The sequence below is a fragment of the Eleutherodactylus coqui genome, chromosome 3, assembly GCF_035609145.1.
Source record: "Eleutherodactylus coqui strain aEleCoq1 chromosome 3, aEleCoq1.hap1, whole genome shotgun sequence".
In the NCBI taxonomy this organism is placed as follows: domain Eukaryota; kingdom Metazoa; phylum Chordata; class Amphibia; order Anura; family Eleutherodactylidae; genus Eleutherodactylus; species Eleutherodactylus coqui.
In genome coordinates this window covers 126,811,686-126,829,431 of record NC_089839.1, presented here as the reverse complement: position 1 = coordinate 126,829,431, position 17,746 = coordinate 126,811,686, and the positions used below count along the sequence as shown (strand labels likewise).

The following is a 17,746-nucleotide window of genomic DNA, read 5'->3' as shown; positions in this document are numbered from 1 at the left end:
TAACATCCCATAGCGGCCCCCAGCAGTAATAGTGACATCCCATAACGGCCCCCAGCAGTAATAGTGACATCCCATAGCGGCCCCCAGCAGTAATAGTGACATCCCACAGCGGCCCCAGCAGTAATAGTGACATCCCGTAGCAGCCCCCAGTAGTAATAGTGACATCCCATAGCGGCCCCCAGCAGTAATAGTGACATCCCATAGCGGCCCCCAGCAGTAATAGTGACATCCCATTGCGGCCCCCAGCAGTAAGAGGGACATCCCATAGCGGCCCCCAGCAGTAAGAGTGACATCCCGTAGCGGCCCCCAGCAGTAATAGTGACATCTCTTAGTGACCCCCAGCAGTAATAGTGATATCCCGCAAGCCCCCAGAAGTAATAGTGACATCCCATAGCCACCTGCAGCAGTAATAGTGACATCCCACAACAGCCCCAGCAGTAATAGTGACATCCCATAGCGGCCCCAGCAGTAATAGTGACATCCCATAGCGGCCCCAGCAGTAATAGTGACATCCCGTAGCAGCCCCCAGTAGTAATAGTGAGATCCCATAGCGGCCCCCAGCAGTAATAGTGACATCCCATAGAGGCCACAGCTGTAATAGTGACATCCCATAGCGGCCCCCAGTGTAATAGCGACACCCTACAGCGGCCCCCAAAGTAATACTGACATCCCACAGTGGCCCCCAGTAGTAATAGTGACATCCCACAGCGGCCCCCAGTAATAATAGTGACATCCCACAGTGGCCCCCAGTGTAATAGTAACATCCCATAGCGGCCCCCAGCAGTAATAGTGACATCCCATAGCGGCCCCCAGCAGTAAGAGTGACATCCCATAGCGGCCCCCAGCAGTAAGAGTGACATCCCGTAGCGGCCCCCAGCAGTAATAGTGACATCTCTTAGTGACCCCCAGCAGTAATAGTGATATCCCGCAAGCCCCCAGTAGTAATAGTGACATCCCATAGCCACCCGCAGCAGTAATAGTGACATCCCAGAACAGCCCCAGTAGTAATAGTGACATCCCATAGCGGCCCCAGCAGTAATAGTGACATCCCATAGCGGCCCCAAGTAGTAATAGTGACATCCCGTAGCGGCCACCAGCTGTAATAGTGACATCCCGTAGCAGCCCCAAGTAGTAATAGTGACATCCCGTAGCGGCCCCCAGCAGTAATAGTGACATCCCGTAGCAGCCCCCAGCAGTAGTAGTGACATCTCATAGCGGCCCCCAGCAGTAATAGTGACATCCCGCAAGCCCCCAGTAGTAATAGTGACATCCCGTAGCGGCCCCCAGCAGTAATAGTGACATCCCACAGCGGCCCCAGCAGTAATAGTGACATCCCGTAGCAGCCCCCAGTAGTAATAGTGACATCCCATAGCGGCCCCCAGCAGTAATAGTGACATCCCATAGCGGCCCCCAGCAGTAATAGTGACATCCCATTGCGGCCCCCAGCAGTAAGAGGGACATCCCATAGCGGCCCCCAGCAGTAAGAGTGACATCCCGTAGCGGCCCCCAGCAGTAATAGTGACATCTCTTAGTGACCCCCAGCAGTAATAGTGATATCCCGCAAGCCCCCAGAAGTAATAGTGACATCCCATAGCCACCTGCAGCAGTAATAGTGACATCCCACAACAGCCCCAGCAGTAATAGTGACATCCCATAGCGGCCCCAGCAGTAATAGTGACATCCCATAGCGGCCCCAGCAGTAATAGTGACATCCCGTAGCAGCCCCCAGTAGTAATAGTGAGATCCCATAGCGGCCCCCAGCAGTAATAGTGACATCCCATAGAGGCCACAGCTGTAATAGTGACATCCCATAGCGGCCCCCAGTGTAATAGCGACACCCTACAGCGGCCCCCAAAGTAATACTGACATCCCACAGTGGCCCCCAGTAGTAATAGTGACATCCCACAGCGGCCCCCAGTAATAATAGTGACATCCCACAGTGGCCCCCAGTGTAATAGTAACATCCCATAGCGGCCCCCAGCAGTAATAGTGACATCCCATAGCGGCCCCCAGCAGTAAGAGTGACATCCCATAGCGGCCCCCAGCAGTAAGAGTGACATCCCGTAGCGGCCCCCAGCAGTAATAGTGACATCTCTTAGTGACCCCCAGCAGTAATAGTGATATCCCGCAAGCCCCCAGTAGTAATAGTGACATCCCATAGCCACCCGCAGCAGTAATAGTGACATCCCAGAACAGCCCCAGTAGTAATAGTGACATCCCATAGCGGCCCCAGCAGTAATAGTGACATCCCATAGCGGCCCCAAGTAGTAATAGTGACATCCCGTAGCGGCCACCAGCTGTAATAGTGACATCCCGTAGCAGCCCCAAGTAGTAATAGTGACATCCCGTAGCGGCCCCCAGCAGTAATAGTGACATCCCGTAGCAGCCCCCAGCAGTAGTAGTGACATCTCATAGCGGCCCCCAGCAGTAATAGTGACATCCCGCAAGCCCCCAGTAGTAATAGTGACATCCCGTAGCCGCCTGCTGCAGTAATAGTGACATCCCACAAAAGCCCCAGTAGTAATAGTGACATCCCATATCGGCCCCAGTAGTAATAGTGACATTCCATAGTGGCCCCCAGCAGTAATAGTGACATCCCATAGCGGCTACCAGCAGTAATAGTGACATTCCGCATGCCCCCAGTAGTAATAGTGACATCCCATAGCGACCCCCTGTAGTAATAGTGACATCCCATAGCGGTCCCAAGTGTGATAGTGACACCCCACAGCGACCCCCAGTGTAATAGCGACACGCCACAGCGGCCGCCAGTGTAATAGTGACATCCCATAACGGCCCCAGCAGTGATAGTGACATCCCATAGCGGCCCCCAGTATTAATAGTGACATCCCATAGCGGCCCCCAGCAGTAATAGTGACATCCCATAGCGGCCCCCAGCAGTAATAGTGACATCCCATAGCGGCCCCAGCTGTAATAGTGACATCCCATAGCGGCCCCCAGTGTAATAGCGACACCCCACAGCGGCCCCCAAAGTAATAGCGACACCCCATAGCGGCCCCCAGTGTAATAGTGCCACCGGACAGCAGCCCCCAGTGTAATAGCGACATCCCACAGCGGCCCCCAGTAGTAATAGTGACATCCCACAGCGGCCCCCAGCAGTAATAGTGACATCCTATAGCGGCCCCCAGCAGTAATAGTGACATCCAATAGCGGCCCCTAGCAGTAATAGTGACATCCCATAGCGGCCCCAGTAGTAATAGTAACATCCCATAGCGGCCCCCAGCAGTAATAGTGACATCCCATAGCAGCCCCCAGCAGTAATAGTGACATCCCATAGCGGCTCCCAGCAGTAAAAGTGACATCCCACAGCAGCCCCCAGTAGTAATAGTGACATCCCATAGCAACCCCCAGTAGTAATAGTGACATCCCATAGCAGTCCCCAGCAGTAATAGTGACATCCCACAGTGGCCCCCTAGCAGTAATAGTGACATCCCATAGCGGCCCCAAGCAGTAATAGTGACATCCCATAGCTGCCCCTCCTCTCCTCCCTCCCTCCCTCACTCACTGTGGTGCGCTCTGCGCTGTCATCCTGCACCTCAGCCTCTGCAGCTTCCAGTGTCGGTGTTGTCCTCTGCCCCGGCGCTCCCAGCCTCGCCACTGTCCTATATGCCGGGGCCGCTGGGCAGGCTCTGCGGTACCTTTGCCACTGCTCTTGGCCTCGCCGGCTGGAGCTCTGGCCCTCGGGCCCACCGCTGTCAGCCTCGCCGCAGTCTTCTGCCCCCAGCCAATCAGAAACTGGGGGCATGAAGTTAGGTGACAGGTGTATTATGTCGCCACCCCTTACTTTCGGTGGTGACATAATACACCAGTACCGAGGAGATGTCGGGGGAGGAGGATCCCGGCTGCACACTAATGTCATAGTGTGCGCCGGGTATCAGCACAGCTGAGTGAATGCCAACAGGGGAGCCGCCAGTAGGGAGGGCTCAATGTGCCGCCTCTGGCACGCGTTCCATAGGTTAGCTACCACTGACCTAGAGGTTGTCAGATGGAATGAAACTTTCTCTGTGTGATTATAACGTTGGTATAAGTAAGTAATTATAATATCAGAGCAAAAGTAACATTTATTGTGGAGAACTGACCCCTTGTAGGGAGGCTTAAGTACCCAGTTGTACCGCCTCCAGCTTGGATACAAGATGTGATATGGGGGAATGGAGGCTCTAATACCCTGTATGTATCGCCTCTAGCTTGGATACAAGATGTGATATGGGCAGGCATGGAGGCTCTAGTACCCTGTTGTGCCACATCTTGGTTGAATACAAGATGTGATACAGGAGGGCATGGATGCTCTAGTACCCTGTTGTTCCACCTCTAGCTCGGATACAAGATGTGGTACAGGGGGCATGGAGAGTCTAGTACCCTGTTTTGTATCACCTCTAGTTTGGATACAAGATGTGATATGGGCCAGCATGGAGGCTCTAGTACCCTGTTTGTATCACCTCTAGCTTGGATACAAGATGTGATATGGTAGGGCATGATAGCTTTAGTACCTGTTGTACTGCCTCTAGCTTGAATGCAAGATGTGATATGGGCGCACATGGAGGCTCAAGTACCCTGTTGTACCCCCTCTAGCTTGGATACAAGATGTGCTATTGCCAGGTATGGAGGCTCTAGTACCCTGTTGTACTGCCTCTAGCTTGAATACAAGATGTGATACGGGCAGGCATGCAAGCTCTAGTACTCTGTTGTGCCACCTCTACCTCGGATACAAGATGTGATATGGGCGGGCATGGAGGCTCTAGTACCTGTTGTTCCACCTTTAGCTTGGATACAAGATGTAATATGGGTGGGAATGGAGGCTCTAGTACACTGTTGTACCATCTCTAGCTTGTATACAAGATGTGAAACGGGCGGGCATGGAGGCTCTAGTACCCTGTTGTATCACATCTAACTTGTATACAAGATGTGATATGGGTGGGCAGAGACTCTAGTACCCTCTTGTACTGCCTCCAGCTTGTATACAAGATGTGATATGCAATGCTATGGAGGCTCTAGTACCATGTTGTACCACCTCTAGCTTGGATACAAGATGTGATACGAGTGGGCAGAGGCTATAGTACTCTCTTGTATCGCCTTCATCTTGTATACAAGATGTGATATATGATAGCATGGAGGCTCTAGTACCCTGTTCTACCACCTCTGGCTTGGATACAAGATGTGATATGGCCGGGTATGTAGGCTCTAGAACCCTGTTGCACTGCCTCTAGCTTTGATACAAGATGTGATATGGGCGGGCATGCAGGCTCTAATAGCCTACTTGTATCACTTCTAGCTTGGATACAAGATGTGATACGATGGGCATGGAGGCTCTAGTACCCTGATGTACCGCCTCTACCTTGAATACAAGATGTGATATGGGAGGGCATGCAGGCTGTAGTACCTGCTGTACCACCTCTAGCTTCGATACAAGATGTAATACGGAAAGGCATAGAGACTCTAATACCCTGTTTGTATCACCTCTAGCTTGAATATAAAATGTGATACGGTGGGCATGAAGGCTCTAATTTCCAGTTTATATTGCCTCTAGCTTGGATATAAGAGGGTGGGGGGGGGGCATGGAGGCTCTAGTACCCTGTTGTAGCGCCTCTAGACTGCATACAAGATGTGATATGAGCAGGCATGGAGACATACAGGTTCGGTATGGTATCCTGCAGCATATCGCTCCACTTTTGTTGTAACTTAGCCGCTAGATCGTGCAAACTTGTATGCTGTCGAAGTCCAAGATGATCCCATACTCGTTCTATTAGCGATAAATCTGGCAACGGGCAGCCATGGAGGTGTGACAATGTTGTGTAGGCTCTTGTGACCCCCTTGTGTGTGCAACCGAGCATTATCCTGCTGGAAAATACCTCTTAGAAGCCCTGCCATGAGAGACAATACATGCGGCTGCAGGATGTCCTGAACATATCGCTGAGATGTCCTTCGTACCACTACTATGGGTGACCAATTGTCGTATGCGATGGCCTCCCAGAACATCAGCAGTGGGTGCTGTGTGTCGCTCCACAGCAAAGGCAGGATTGAGGCATTCACCCGAGGTCTCCGGACATGAACACGGCCATTGTCCGTGCCAAAACTAAACCCGGAGTCATCGCTGAAGACAACTCAGTGGTACATCATGGCAGTCCAGTTTTGTCATTCATGACACCACTGTAACGAAGGCGGCAAGGGGTGCATGTCAAAAGCCATACATGTAATGGGCTCTAAGAGACCAAATGTCCTTCAAGCCAAGGGCCTGGAAATGGTTCAGACAGACACCAAAATTGTTAGAGCTGCTCGTGCTCGTCCGATGATCAGACAATTCCTTCTACTGGTGATCTGTCGAGGGTGTGCCCTCACGCATGCACTGGTCCCAACACTTCCTTACAGTCTGGTCAGAACCGTCCAGGTGGTGGACAATTTGTTGATACAACCCTCCAGCTTCTCACATCCCAATAATGCGCCCCACTCTCGAACTCTGGTAATGGGGTGAAATCTCTTCTCTGCGCCATAGAGGCGTCTAGTGGTCAACAAGCTCTACACAAGCGGAAGAAGAAGTCACTACAAACAAGGGACCTCTGAGAGGAACCACGTTTAGGGTCTCAGGTTACAAGATCTTTCATCTAATCACACCCCAACTCTAATCATCTGCATTTACCTGAGATGTAACTGCATGCTGAGTTTTGCAGCAAAACGACAGCTTCTTCTAGGTGCTTGATTTTTTTTGATAAACAGTATATATGTCCTGCTGGCACTGCATTACTGTCATGTAAAGGAGCCCTTAGAAGAAACTCAGGACCACCTGTCTCTATAACATGACATACAGTGGGTCCAGTGGGTAACATAGTATGTAAGGCTGAAAAAAGACATATGTTCATTCAGTTCAGCTTATTACCTTGCCAAAGTTCTTTAAACTTAGTTAAGCTGCATATACGATAGGTCCCCCTAAGCTGCAGGGTGTAATTCTTACACTTACCGGGATCCCCATTCTTACCCTGTCACCTTGGGAAGTCGGCACTCCATCTATCAGTATGGCTCTTTTCATTCAGTCCATGAGTGTGCACTCCCATAGAGAATGGTGAAGTGCGCGTTTACGGATTGAATAAAAAAAGTCAAACAGATAGACGGAGCGTCAACGTGAGAGTAGGATCAGTGAACCTAGTAAGTATAAAAACAACATCCCTGGGCCCAGTAGGACCAATCCTATAAGCAACATAACTAATTTTATGGTATTTATAGGAGGTGACAAATTCCCTTTAATACGACATTGTACACTTTTTTTTCCTGTTATTTATCTGAACTGTTCTTAACGTACCAAAATCAGTTTCACCTCCAGACTTGACAAGATGCACATTGTAAATCCCCAAAGGAAATATTTCTAGTTCATCAAACACCTGAAAAACAAGGCAGTTTAGTTATTGTACTGTATATTTGTTCTTGAATAACAATAAAAATAGCAAAAATTTTACTTTCAATATTAAGGCCTCGGTCAGACGGGCGTTTTTTCGCGCGATTTGCGCATGCATCCGGCGATTTTATAAAACCATTGCTTTGCAATGGTATCAGACACATGAGCGCTTTTTATGCGCTCGTCCGATAAATTATAGAGCAGAAATCGCAGATCGCACCTATCTGCGATCTGCGATTCCTGTTCTCTTCTCTATATGCGCTCAATGGGGCCGGCGGCAGCAGCGCCGACCCCATTGAGAACATATAGTAGACAAATCATTCTCCTCTGCCACAGCTGTAACAGCTGTGGCAGAGAAGAATGATGTTTGCCCATTGAATTCAATGGAGCCAGCAATACAGCCGCCTCCATTGAAAGCAATGGCCTGCTGGCGATCGCACGATGAATTATCGGGAAGGGCTTAAAAATATAAGCCCTTCCCTGCAATTTATCCAGAAATGTGTAAAAACAAAAAAAAAAATACTCATACTTATATATTTAAGCCCTTCCCAAAAATTCATCGTGAGATCGCCCGCAGCGTATTGCTTTCAATGGAGCCGGCTGTGTTGCCGGCTCCATTGAATTCAATGTGCTGGACAGCGCTGCACTGCTCCGGCCCGTTTCTATTGAAACGCGGCTAGGAGCAGTTTTTTCGGGCGCTTTTTCGGCCCCGGTCACGCGATTTGCGGATGCGCATCCGTCATGCGATCCGCAAATCGCGGGAAAAAACGCCCGTGTGACCGAGGCCTAACTCTGCAAAAAATATAGCTTTTTTAGTTTTGAAGTGAAATAAAGAAAAGTATACCCAGCTTCTGTAGTGCATGCAAATGCACCTTTTCTTGTATTTTTTACCAACTTTAGTTCACTTATGAAACATTTACTAAATATTGATCCGTAATGAAAAATACCTGATCTTGTATGAAGTCCATTGGTGAAGGGACATAATACTCAACATTTTCACCCACATTTCTCCTAAGATGCAGTCCAAAAAAGACAGACTCCAACTGCCGAACCTAGGAGAAATCCATCAGTAATTATGAGATGTCATGGCCAACAGCATGGATCACAGTCCAACTGGAATCTACGTTGTTTAGTAGTTTTATTAGAGAAATCACAGGGTTTTGCTTTAAATTGATCACATTCATGTGTGCAGGGAGGAGAGGTTGCAGAAAGCACAATAATACGCACAAAATGCATGACAACAATGTAACCAGCAAAAACACATACACAATAGAAATACAAAGCAAACATATTACACATTATAATTAGTGTGTATTTGCTTATTTTTTTTCTAAAATATATACTGGAAAACATCACATGCAATGTGTATGGATTGTGTTGGTTCATGTAAAAATTGGAATTTGTTGTGAAAGTATAGAAATCATTTGATTTTCAACACGTTGTGATCCTTAAAAAAATAAAGAAATATGTTAACTGAAGTAACAGAGGACATTTCTATGGCAGGACATATTCAGCAGCATGTAGATGCAGTAATGTGTTTTAAACAATATACGGTAGAAGTCTTAAAAGTTATTGTAATTTCTTTATAAGCTCAAGGCAACTTTTTGCAATAAATAAGAATAAAATAGCCTAATGTTAATGGTTTGAAAAAAACCCTCTCCAAATAACGAGAAGTTGTACCCAATGAAGCAGAACTACAAAATGTAATCTGTGGATCGTCGTCATAAATCCTAATTGGGGGACTGAATATCTGCTGACCTTATGCTGCAATGGAACCTGCAGAACAGGATGATCTTCTACTGGAATTCTAAACAAAGTTGCTGAGATCCTTTTTTTTTGTTTTAAAGTAACTTTGATCAGCGTGTACCTGCTAGGACATCTTGTGTAATTTCTCACCAGGATGATGCAATTGCCAGACTAACACTTCTAAGTATTGAGCAAAGTAGAATGTGGTAGCCGTCAACCTTTCCATTATACACCAGGGCTGGCACTTAATACAACACATCACCAATGAGTGAAGTTGACTGGTAGATTTGTGACATCATGTACACACATCTAGCCACCCATTCCTTCTCACCACACAGGTTGTATGACCAACATTAGACATGGATACCAAGAGTACAGTGAAAAAGCAACAAGTGTTGTAAATGCCTTAACTAAAGGAAGCAGGATTACTACTATTTAAAGGCAATCTCAAATCAAAAAGTGGATAATTTAGGCTGGACATTCATCCTTGCAATTCCACCTTCCCAGGTTCTCAGTATGGACAGTCCTGCTCACTACCACTACTGGAACCGGACTAAAGTCCAACCCAATTAAAAAAATGTTTGCTATCTCATAAACAAGATTTTGGGGATGGTAAAGCTTGGGAGAGAAAATGCCTAGTGGCGGTGAACTTTACGCATAGTGTGAACCATGTGTGTATGGCTAATGCTTGACTCTGCATTTGGGGTTACATATATTATGTCTGATGTTGTGCATTAACATCTGGACATGTCTGGTATAAACATGTCTGGGCTTCATGCATCAATTGAAACAGACAGGAGAATAAACTGTCCTACATCAGAGCTTAAAAGTTACTTTAAACTTGTAAAAAACTACTGTACAATGTGCAAAATGAATTAAGATTCCTTGCACTCACCAGAGCTGTAAGAAAATGTAAGGAGGAAAAAGAACCAGGAAAGGTGTAGAAGAAAGGAGTCAGCACTACACACGGCTATGATAAACTTTCAAGCACAAAAGACAGAAAAAAAGGAAATGTTTAAATCAAACAGTTACTGCTACATTGGCGCACAGATGTAACACAGACAAGTTGCTGGCTGGTAACACTAACAATTCATTGACTACGTAGTTGCTTTCTTCTTATTTGCGGTACATTTCTGGTTAGCGCAAGCCGAGAAGAGCCTGGGAATTCACTAGACATAGATAGCAGACACAATAAGTTACTGCTGCACGGACTGAACAAGATGAAGTAGTAAATGACAAGCAGTTATATAGTTAACCAAGCAGATGATCAGCAAATAGTAAAGCATAGAAATACATTTGATGGTGATTTTTCCTTTATTCCATAGCATTTGGAAAGATTACATTTAGAGATGAGTGAGCATACTCGCTAACGCAAACTACTCGAGCGAGTAGTGCCTTATTCGAGTACCTGCCCGCTCGTCTGTAAAGATTCAGCTGCCGGTGGGGGGCGGGGAGCGACGGGGGAGAGCGGGGAGGAACGGAGGGGAGATCTCTCTCTCCCCCCCGCGCCCCCCTGCTCACCGCCGCAACTCACCTCTCACCCGCCCCGGCAGCCGAATCTTTACAGACGAGCGTGCAGGTACTCGAATAAGGCACTACTCGCTCGAGTAGTTTGCCTTAGCGAGTATGCTCACTCATCTCTAATTACATTCACCCAAGGTCCATATAGAAAATAGTTTTAGTTGGAGTTTGGAGAGTGTACCAACATAACTAGGCATAACAGTATAACTCACTGCAATACCTGATAAATGCAGTTTAAATAGACCTTGAAGAGTAAGAAAATATTAAAGCCTAGTTACAGTGAAAACTGGAAAAATTCATGTCTACTAAGGTTTAATTTTCTCCAACTCCATAAGTCCTATTCATACAGGTCCAGGTGCCTGAAATGCTGTTGGAAGAAAAGACTACAGGCTGTGTGCACTTTTGAAACCAATTCACTGTGACAAATCACATAAAATTTACAAAAAAGAAGCAACCAGTGAAGCAAATATAGCCTTAAGGCCTCATGTCCACTGCTAAAAAAAAATTAAGAATCCACAGCGTGATCCGCACCCCATAGGGATGCATTGGACACACACAGGTAGTTAAATACCTGCGGATGTCATTTTCCCCTGAGGCACAGATTGCGTGTGCGGGAAAACACCTGCAGCATGCTCCATTTTTAGTGCGGGTCTCCCGCAGGCTTCTATTGAAGCCTATGGAAGCCGTCCGGATCTGCGGCACACCCGCACCTGAATTTCTGCTCTCCGGCACGGGAGAGCAGGAGTTTTTTAAAAATGGTGTGCCCGGCGCATGTGCGCGGCACGCTGCTGGCGTGCCGAGCACATCCAGCGGGCCGCAGAAAGAAAATCCGGCCGCGACAGAGGGAAGATCCGGTCGCGACAGAGGGAAGATCTGCAGCATCCGGACAGGTAAGTTTAATCTTTTTTAAACCTCATGTCCGCGGGAAAGGAGGGACCCGCTGCGGGATTCTGCATTGAGAATCCGCGGTGGGCCTGATTTTCCCTGTGGACATGAGACCTAAAGGGAATGTGTCACCGGTCCTCTCTGAGTGCAGCAGAAGATAACGATAGTTCTATTATGATATCACTATTATAAGACAGTGACACAAAGATTACAGTGATACATCTGTTGTGTGGATCTGTGCAGTAGTTTGGGAGAAACTTGCATTTTGTTAGTAGCAGCACATACATAGAGGACTACAAAAAGTAGTCCTTGATATTCATGAGCTACATGCTAGCTCTACCCGCCCTCCAGCCAAACATTGACAGCTGTCTGCCTACTACTCTGCATATAGCTGACTGCCTATAACTGAGAAATAGCTGTTAACCATGGGCTGGAGGGCAAGGTGGGCGTGGCTAACTTGTAGTTTATGTAGAATATGTAGGACTACCTCCTGCAGTCCCCCATGTGTTGCTGTTACTAATAAAATGCAAACTAGTCCCAAACTACTGCATAGATACATACAACAGCCTGCTGATTGCTAGAGGACTGCAAAAAGATGGTGACAGAATCTCTTTAAAAATATCCTAATGTTTTATGCATAGAACTCCTAATGCAGGCATGTGTCTCCATGGAAAACGGCAACAAATATACTCTGTACGTACACTGTCCTGCAGTCATGTGTTCTCTCTTCCTTCTGCCACCCTCTTTTTGTTGGTAATAACATTCACGGGATTTGTGTGAAGTCTTTTTCATTAAGGACACATACAGTAAGGGCACTTTTACAAGTAGCGATAATTGTTCATCCGAGCAAATGTGCAAATGATGGCACAGTTTGCACATTCGCTTGGGCTATCAGTTTAAACAAAAAAATAATTATTTTTTTCCTACAGGATCCTTCAGTTCTGTACCGGTGAATTGGACCGACAGAACGATTGGTTTTCAAATTGAACAATTAGTGAATGAGCCAAAAATGATTTTTATGCTTGCATGAAATAAGCGATAAACGAGAAGCGAGCTAATTATCATTAATTATTTAATCATGATAATCGTTTTATGTATAAATCACCTTAAGTCTGCATGGGAGCTGCGTACGCATAACAGAAGGATATTTTACATTAAGATTGTTTGTACAGCTGCTTCATTTAGACAGCATTTTAGCAGAAGAAATGCACAACCCTAAAGGAACCCTGCAATGTCCTACAGCCCTACAGACTGAGGTCATTGGCTGGGTAGAGTCACCAAGTCTAGTGATGTGACTTTCATCTTCACCCGCCTCCCCATTCCCTTGCTGTCCGTAAACCAATCACTCGGTCCATTCAGAGGAAACCTTCTCTTTATTGTGTGAGGGAGCTCAGATCGTCCCCTCATCATGGAATCCATTCAAAAGACTAAGCGCCAAGTATGTGGGCAGACAGCAAGAAAACTGGGAGGCAAGTGAATATGAAAATCACATCCTTTGCCCAGCGTGCCCCGTCCTACGGGCTGATAACTTATTTTATAGGACATGACTGGTTTCCTTTAAAAACATTATAGCCAGAGATTTTAGGAGCAAACTGCGGACTGTGATGCCTTTCCTCTGCTGTGCCACGCCATTTTTCTTTAAATCCCACCCGACAGGCAAAGATCCCTCCAGATATTAATATCATTTGAAAAAGCAGTTCCTTATGAATGTTATCAGCGGTAATCAAACATTATTGACAACCGTGTAAACCTGGTGTCATATTTGATAGTAAGTAAAAAATCTTTCCCCAAACTTTATTAGTGATCTGTATAGTTTTTATTCATTAAAGGATTGAGGAAATAAGCTTTGTATAATAACATATCAGCTACTGTACATGTAGTCACCAGACATGTCCTTGTCAGGTCTAGTCCAAGAGAGAAGACAGTTAGTAATTCATCAGGAGTTCAGTCATGTAGAAGACATTTAGGTTCTATCTCATTGAACCTTTGCACGCATGAATTTAAAACTGTAATTACAAAGTTATCGTCTGCTCAGGCAATTATTTAATTAATTTATAATTGCTGTTCAAGTAATAGATGTCCCACTGAACATAAAGACTAATTGGATTTTGCCTGCCATCTTGTGGTCATCTTCAGAGACACTGCAAGGAGGTGACTCCTCCACGGAGATAGCGATAGAACTAGAAGAATATACTTGTATAAATGCTATGCTTTCTTATATTATTACAATTATTGTTGGGTTAGCTCGTTTCTAAAAAACAAGTCCCTAATAAATGTGTGCTTCTGATAAGGACCGTGTGAGCCCCAGCAAATATTTCTAAAATGTCAAACTATTTGGATATCTTTTATACTTTATCATGAAACTTTTGAAAGTGACTTGGTAATTCGGGGTTCCATCGGCTTTTTTCCCCTTATCTTCACTCCGGGCTCTTCCAAGTTACTGCATATAACTCTATGATAACTTGACGTCGGTCGCTACAGAACCAAGCTAAACTCGCTTTTTTGCCAAACTCAATACAAAATGCCACTTTTACTGATTGATGCAGCCTCAGAATTTCAATATCCTGAAAAGAATCCAATATAAAAGCACACATTTGCAAATCAGGCGTTGTCTTAAGAACACCTGATGCAACTATCCAAGGGATTCATTAGCTGCTTCAGGTGTGCTTGAGATAAAACACATCAAATACTTGGACTGGTCCAATGAAAAGGGCTAAATTTGAATCCTGATCTGTGGCCATACATTTCCATAGCCACAGCAGAAATTTACTGTTCTGCTGAACATAGAATTCACATGGAAAGATCCATGGCAGATTCCACTGAGTAAACATACATTGAAGTATTGGACATTCTATAATCCCACATGCCTGATCCTTGTTTTCTTAGACAGCAGGCATTGGGGGACACTAAAGCCGGTTTCACATCTGAGTTGGAACCTCTAGTCAGAGGTTCCGCTGCAGGTCCAGCTCAAAGTACCCTGCATGCAGCACTTTTTCTTCCATCTAAAACCCAGGCAGCTGAGCAGAAACTAAACAGACTCCAAATTAAATCATGGGGTCCGTTTGGCGCTGTTCAGTTCCGTCGCGAGATGGAGCCGTTCAGCCGCGGGGATTCTATTCCTGCTACCTGAATGGAGCAAGAAAGTGGAACCCCGAGTGCAGGTGTGAAACCACCCTAAGCCCACCCTCACACATTATCTTGGTGACGAACAAATATGTGCAATACAGTCAGATAAATAATAACTACAATGCTGGGTATAAACAATGTTTTCTATTAGAAATAAATATAATTTCATCATGGACCGTGCCACCAAATTCTGTATCCAGAAAAAACTTCCTGCCAAAATATTTTCTCCTGTTCTTATAGTTGTTAGTGTTATACACACCGATTATTATACCGAAAAGACAACTTACTTTACACGCTAAGTTTAGGATGTCTTCCACCCTGTGTTCTGGCCTGAGATTCACTGTAACACCATGACCATCGTAGAAACGGACAAATATCGGGATTTCCCAAGAACTTTCCTTGGGAGTGACTTCTGGAACTGAGTTATAGACATTCACCAAGTCTTCAACATTCTGTAATGAGCAAGATAATACTTCTCAGTTAATGCACACACTAAACACATGAAACATCAAAATAATTTATTACCAACCATACCCCATTTATCCAGCCACGAGTACAGTCTGGGGTCCATAGAGTGAGACTTCAATTTGCTTGCACATGGGTATGTGCGTACACAAAAGGCTTACGTGACTAGTGTAAGAGGTCACCAGGGTTACCAATGCTATTTCTTCTACACAACTTATCCAAAAACCAAAGACCAACATTATTATCGAAACATTAAAAAAGCATAATGTATCATAGAGATGACTAGTAACATAGTAACTGCCATATGCCACATGGACAGCAGCTAGATGGGTTGGGAGTGCCTCTATTAGGTGCTGGTAGGTGGTCTCGGGTATCTGGAGTCATGTTGACTAGAGATGAGCGAACGTACTCGTTTCGAGTAATTACTCGATCGAGCACCGCGATTTTCGAGTACTTCCGTACTCGGGTGAAAAGATTCGGGGGGCGCCAAGGGGCATGGCGGAGCGGGGGGTAGCAGCGGGGTACAGGGGGGAGCCCTCTCTCTCTCCCTCTCCCCCCCACTCCCCGCTGCAACACCCCACTCACCCACGGCACCCCCCGAATCTTTTCGCCCGAGTACGGAAGTACTCGAAAGTCGCGGCGCTCGGGCGAAAAAGGGGCATGGCCGAGTACGCTCGCTCATCTCTAATGCTGACTGCATTGTATCCCACAATTGCTGGAGGGTGTGTGGGGGGAGGATCCATAGAGCGAACACCATGATCGAGGTTGTCCCACAGATGCACAACTGGGTTTAAATCTAAGGCTGGGTTCACACGGGCAGAATTGTCGTAGATTTGTTGCATTTTGCAGTAGCAGATCCGCAGGACGGAAAACCTGCTGCGTTTGAAGTGCAAGCCAAAGTCAATGTGTTTTGGAAAAAAGTTGTTCTTACAGAACGGAATTTTTCCGCAGTGCCACAGTGCGGAATTGTTGTTGCGTTGCGGTTTTTGAAGATGCACCATGTTGATTCTTTTGATATTTCCGATGCGTTTTTTTTTTGTCCATAGGCCTCCATGTAAGCAGCAAAAACCGTGGCTGAAAACGCTGAAAATACTTTTATAAGTGCTGCGGATTTATTAGCCTGTGGAAATTCCGTGCAGAAAAACCGCACATACTACGCTTGTCAACCGCTTTGCTGCAAAAGCGGAAATTCTGAGGAGTTTCCGCACAGAAATTCTGCAACAAAGAACAAAGAATCCGCTCTGTGTGAACCTAGCCCAAGGAATCAGGGGGCTAGAAAGTACGTGGAAGTCTTGGTTGTCCTCTTCCAACCTCCATTGGACATTTCTAGTCCTGTGACATGTCGCATTGTCTTGCTGGGAAGACAAAGAGCATACATGGGTGTACATTATCTGGAAGGATGGATTCTTAACCAGATCGGTTCAGTGTCTTCCACATGAATGAACAGCCCAGAGAATGACATGAAAAAATTCCCAAGATCATACACTGCCACCATCAGTTTGTGTTCTACCAGCAATGATTGCAGGGTGTTTGTTCTCTGATGTTTCTCTCCTGACACGCCAACGTCCATCCGTTCGATGAAGCAGAAAACATGACTCACTGGAGAAGACAACCTTTTGCCAGACAGTGATGGTCTAAATTTAAACCTTTTCTTCCGATGCATCTTTGCTAGGATAGGTGCAGTGACCATCCGTCTGCTTCAGAGCCCCATACACAGTAGAGTTCGCTGAACTCTTGTTTTATACTCACATCTTGTAGCCCCCTGGTTCATTTTTATGGTGAGCTCCACTTTAGCATATTGGTTAGCCCTCAAGCACCTTTGTAGCTGACCAGGTTCCCAATGGTACCTTCTATCCACACACGACACCACAGTAGCATGCCAACTGTTCACAAACTGCACTGTTTGAGAAATACCGCCATCTATGGCCCAAAAGCCAATAATCATCAATTTTTGCAACTCTTATAAATCGCCCTTTTTACCCCTGACAACAAGTGATATGTGAGCAGATGATCTATCACACAGCTTCTTCGCCGGTGTACGTACAGACCTGTCTTCTTCCGGCTTCTCTGTACTGCGGATGGTCTGCACAACTCGCCATCGGACATGTACAGTACAGATTTATTAATTTTTTTTAAACTCTGACTTTTCTTGCGGAATCCGCGACCCGTCCGCAATGTCAAAGTCAATTGATGGGCTGCGGGTCGGATGGCTTCAATAGAAGCCGTCCGTGCGGGAACCGCAGGAAAATGGAGCATGCTGCGATTTTTCTTCTGCAAGCGAAAACCGGAATTAGTCCACTTGTGTGCATGAAGAATCATTTTTCCATAGCATGCTATGGAGAGTTATTGCTGCAGAATCCGGAGGCGGATGCCAGCTCCAGATTCCCTAGCAAAAATCCACCCATGTGCACGAGGCCTAAATCTCTGGACTTCTAGAAAGTTTTAGTGGAAAGACATTTCATTGTCCACTTAAAAAAAGAAGTCATTTGCAGAATAAACTAACTTTCAGAATAACATTCCTGTTAACACATCATATAGTTGAATCTAGTCATACAGAGAATTTTGATGTTTTAATATCATACACTTAAGTATCATCATTGATTA

At 46.0% G+C, this 17,746-nt stretch overlaps 1 protein-coding gene across 1 annotated transcript in view; it reads right to left on the bottom strand.

Moving 5' to 3' along the window:
- The window catches only part of TIAM2 (TIAM Rac1 associated GEF 2), a 507,083-nt gene that overhangs the window by 134,440 nt on the left and 354,897 nt on the right, over positions 1–17,746 (bottom strand). Inside the window, exons 15-17 of the mRNA XM_066596062.1 lie at positions 14,965–15,129; positions 8,347–8,451; positions 7,307–7,385 (exon numbers count right to left, since the gene is read on the bottom strand). Coding sequence (XP_066452159.1) covers positions 7,307–7,385; positions 8,347–8,451; positions 14,965–15,129 — 349 coding nt within the window. The remainder of the gene's footprint in view (positions 1–7,306; positions 7,386–8,346; positions 8,452–14,964; positions 15,130–17,746) is intronic.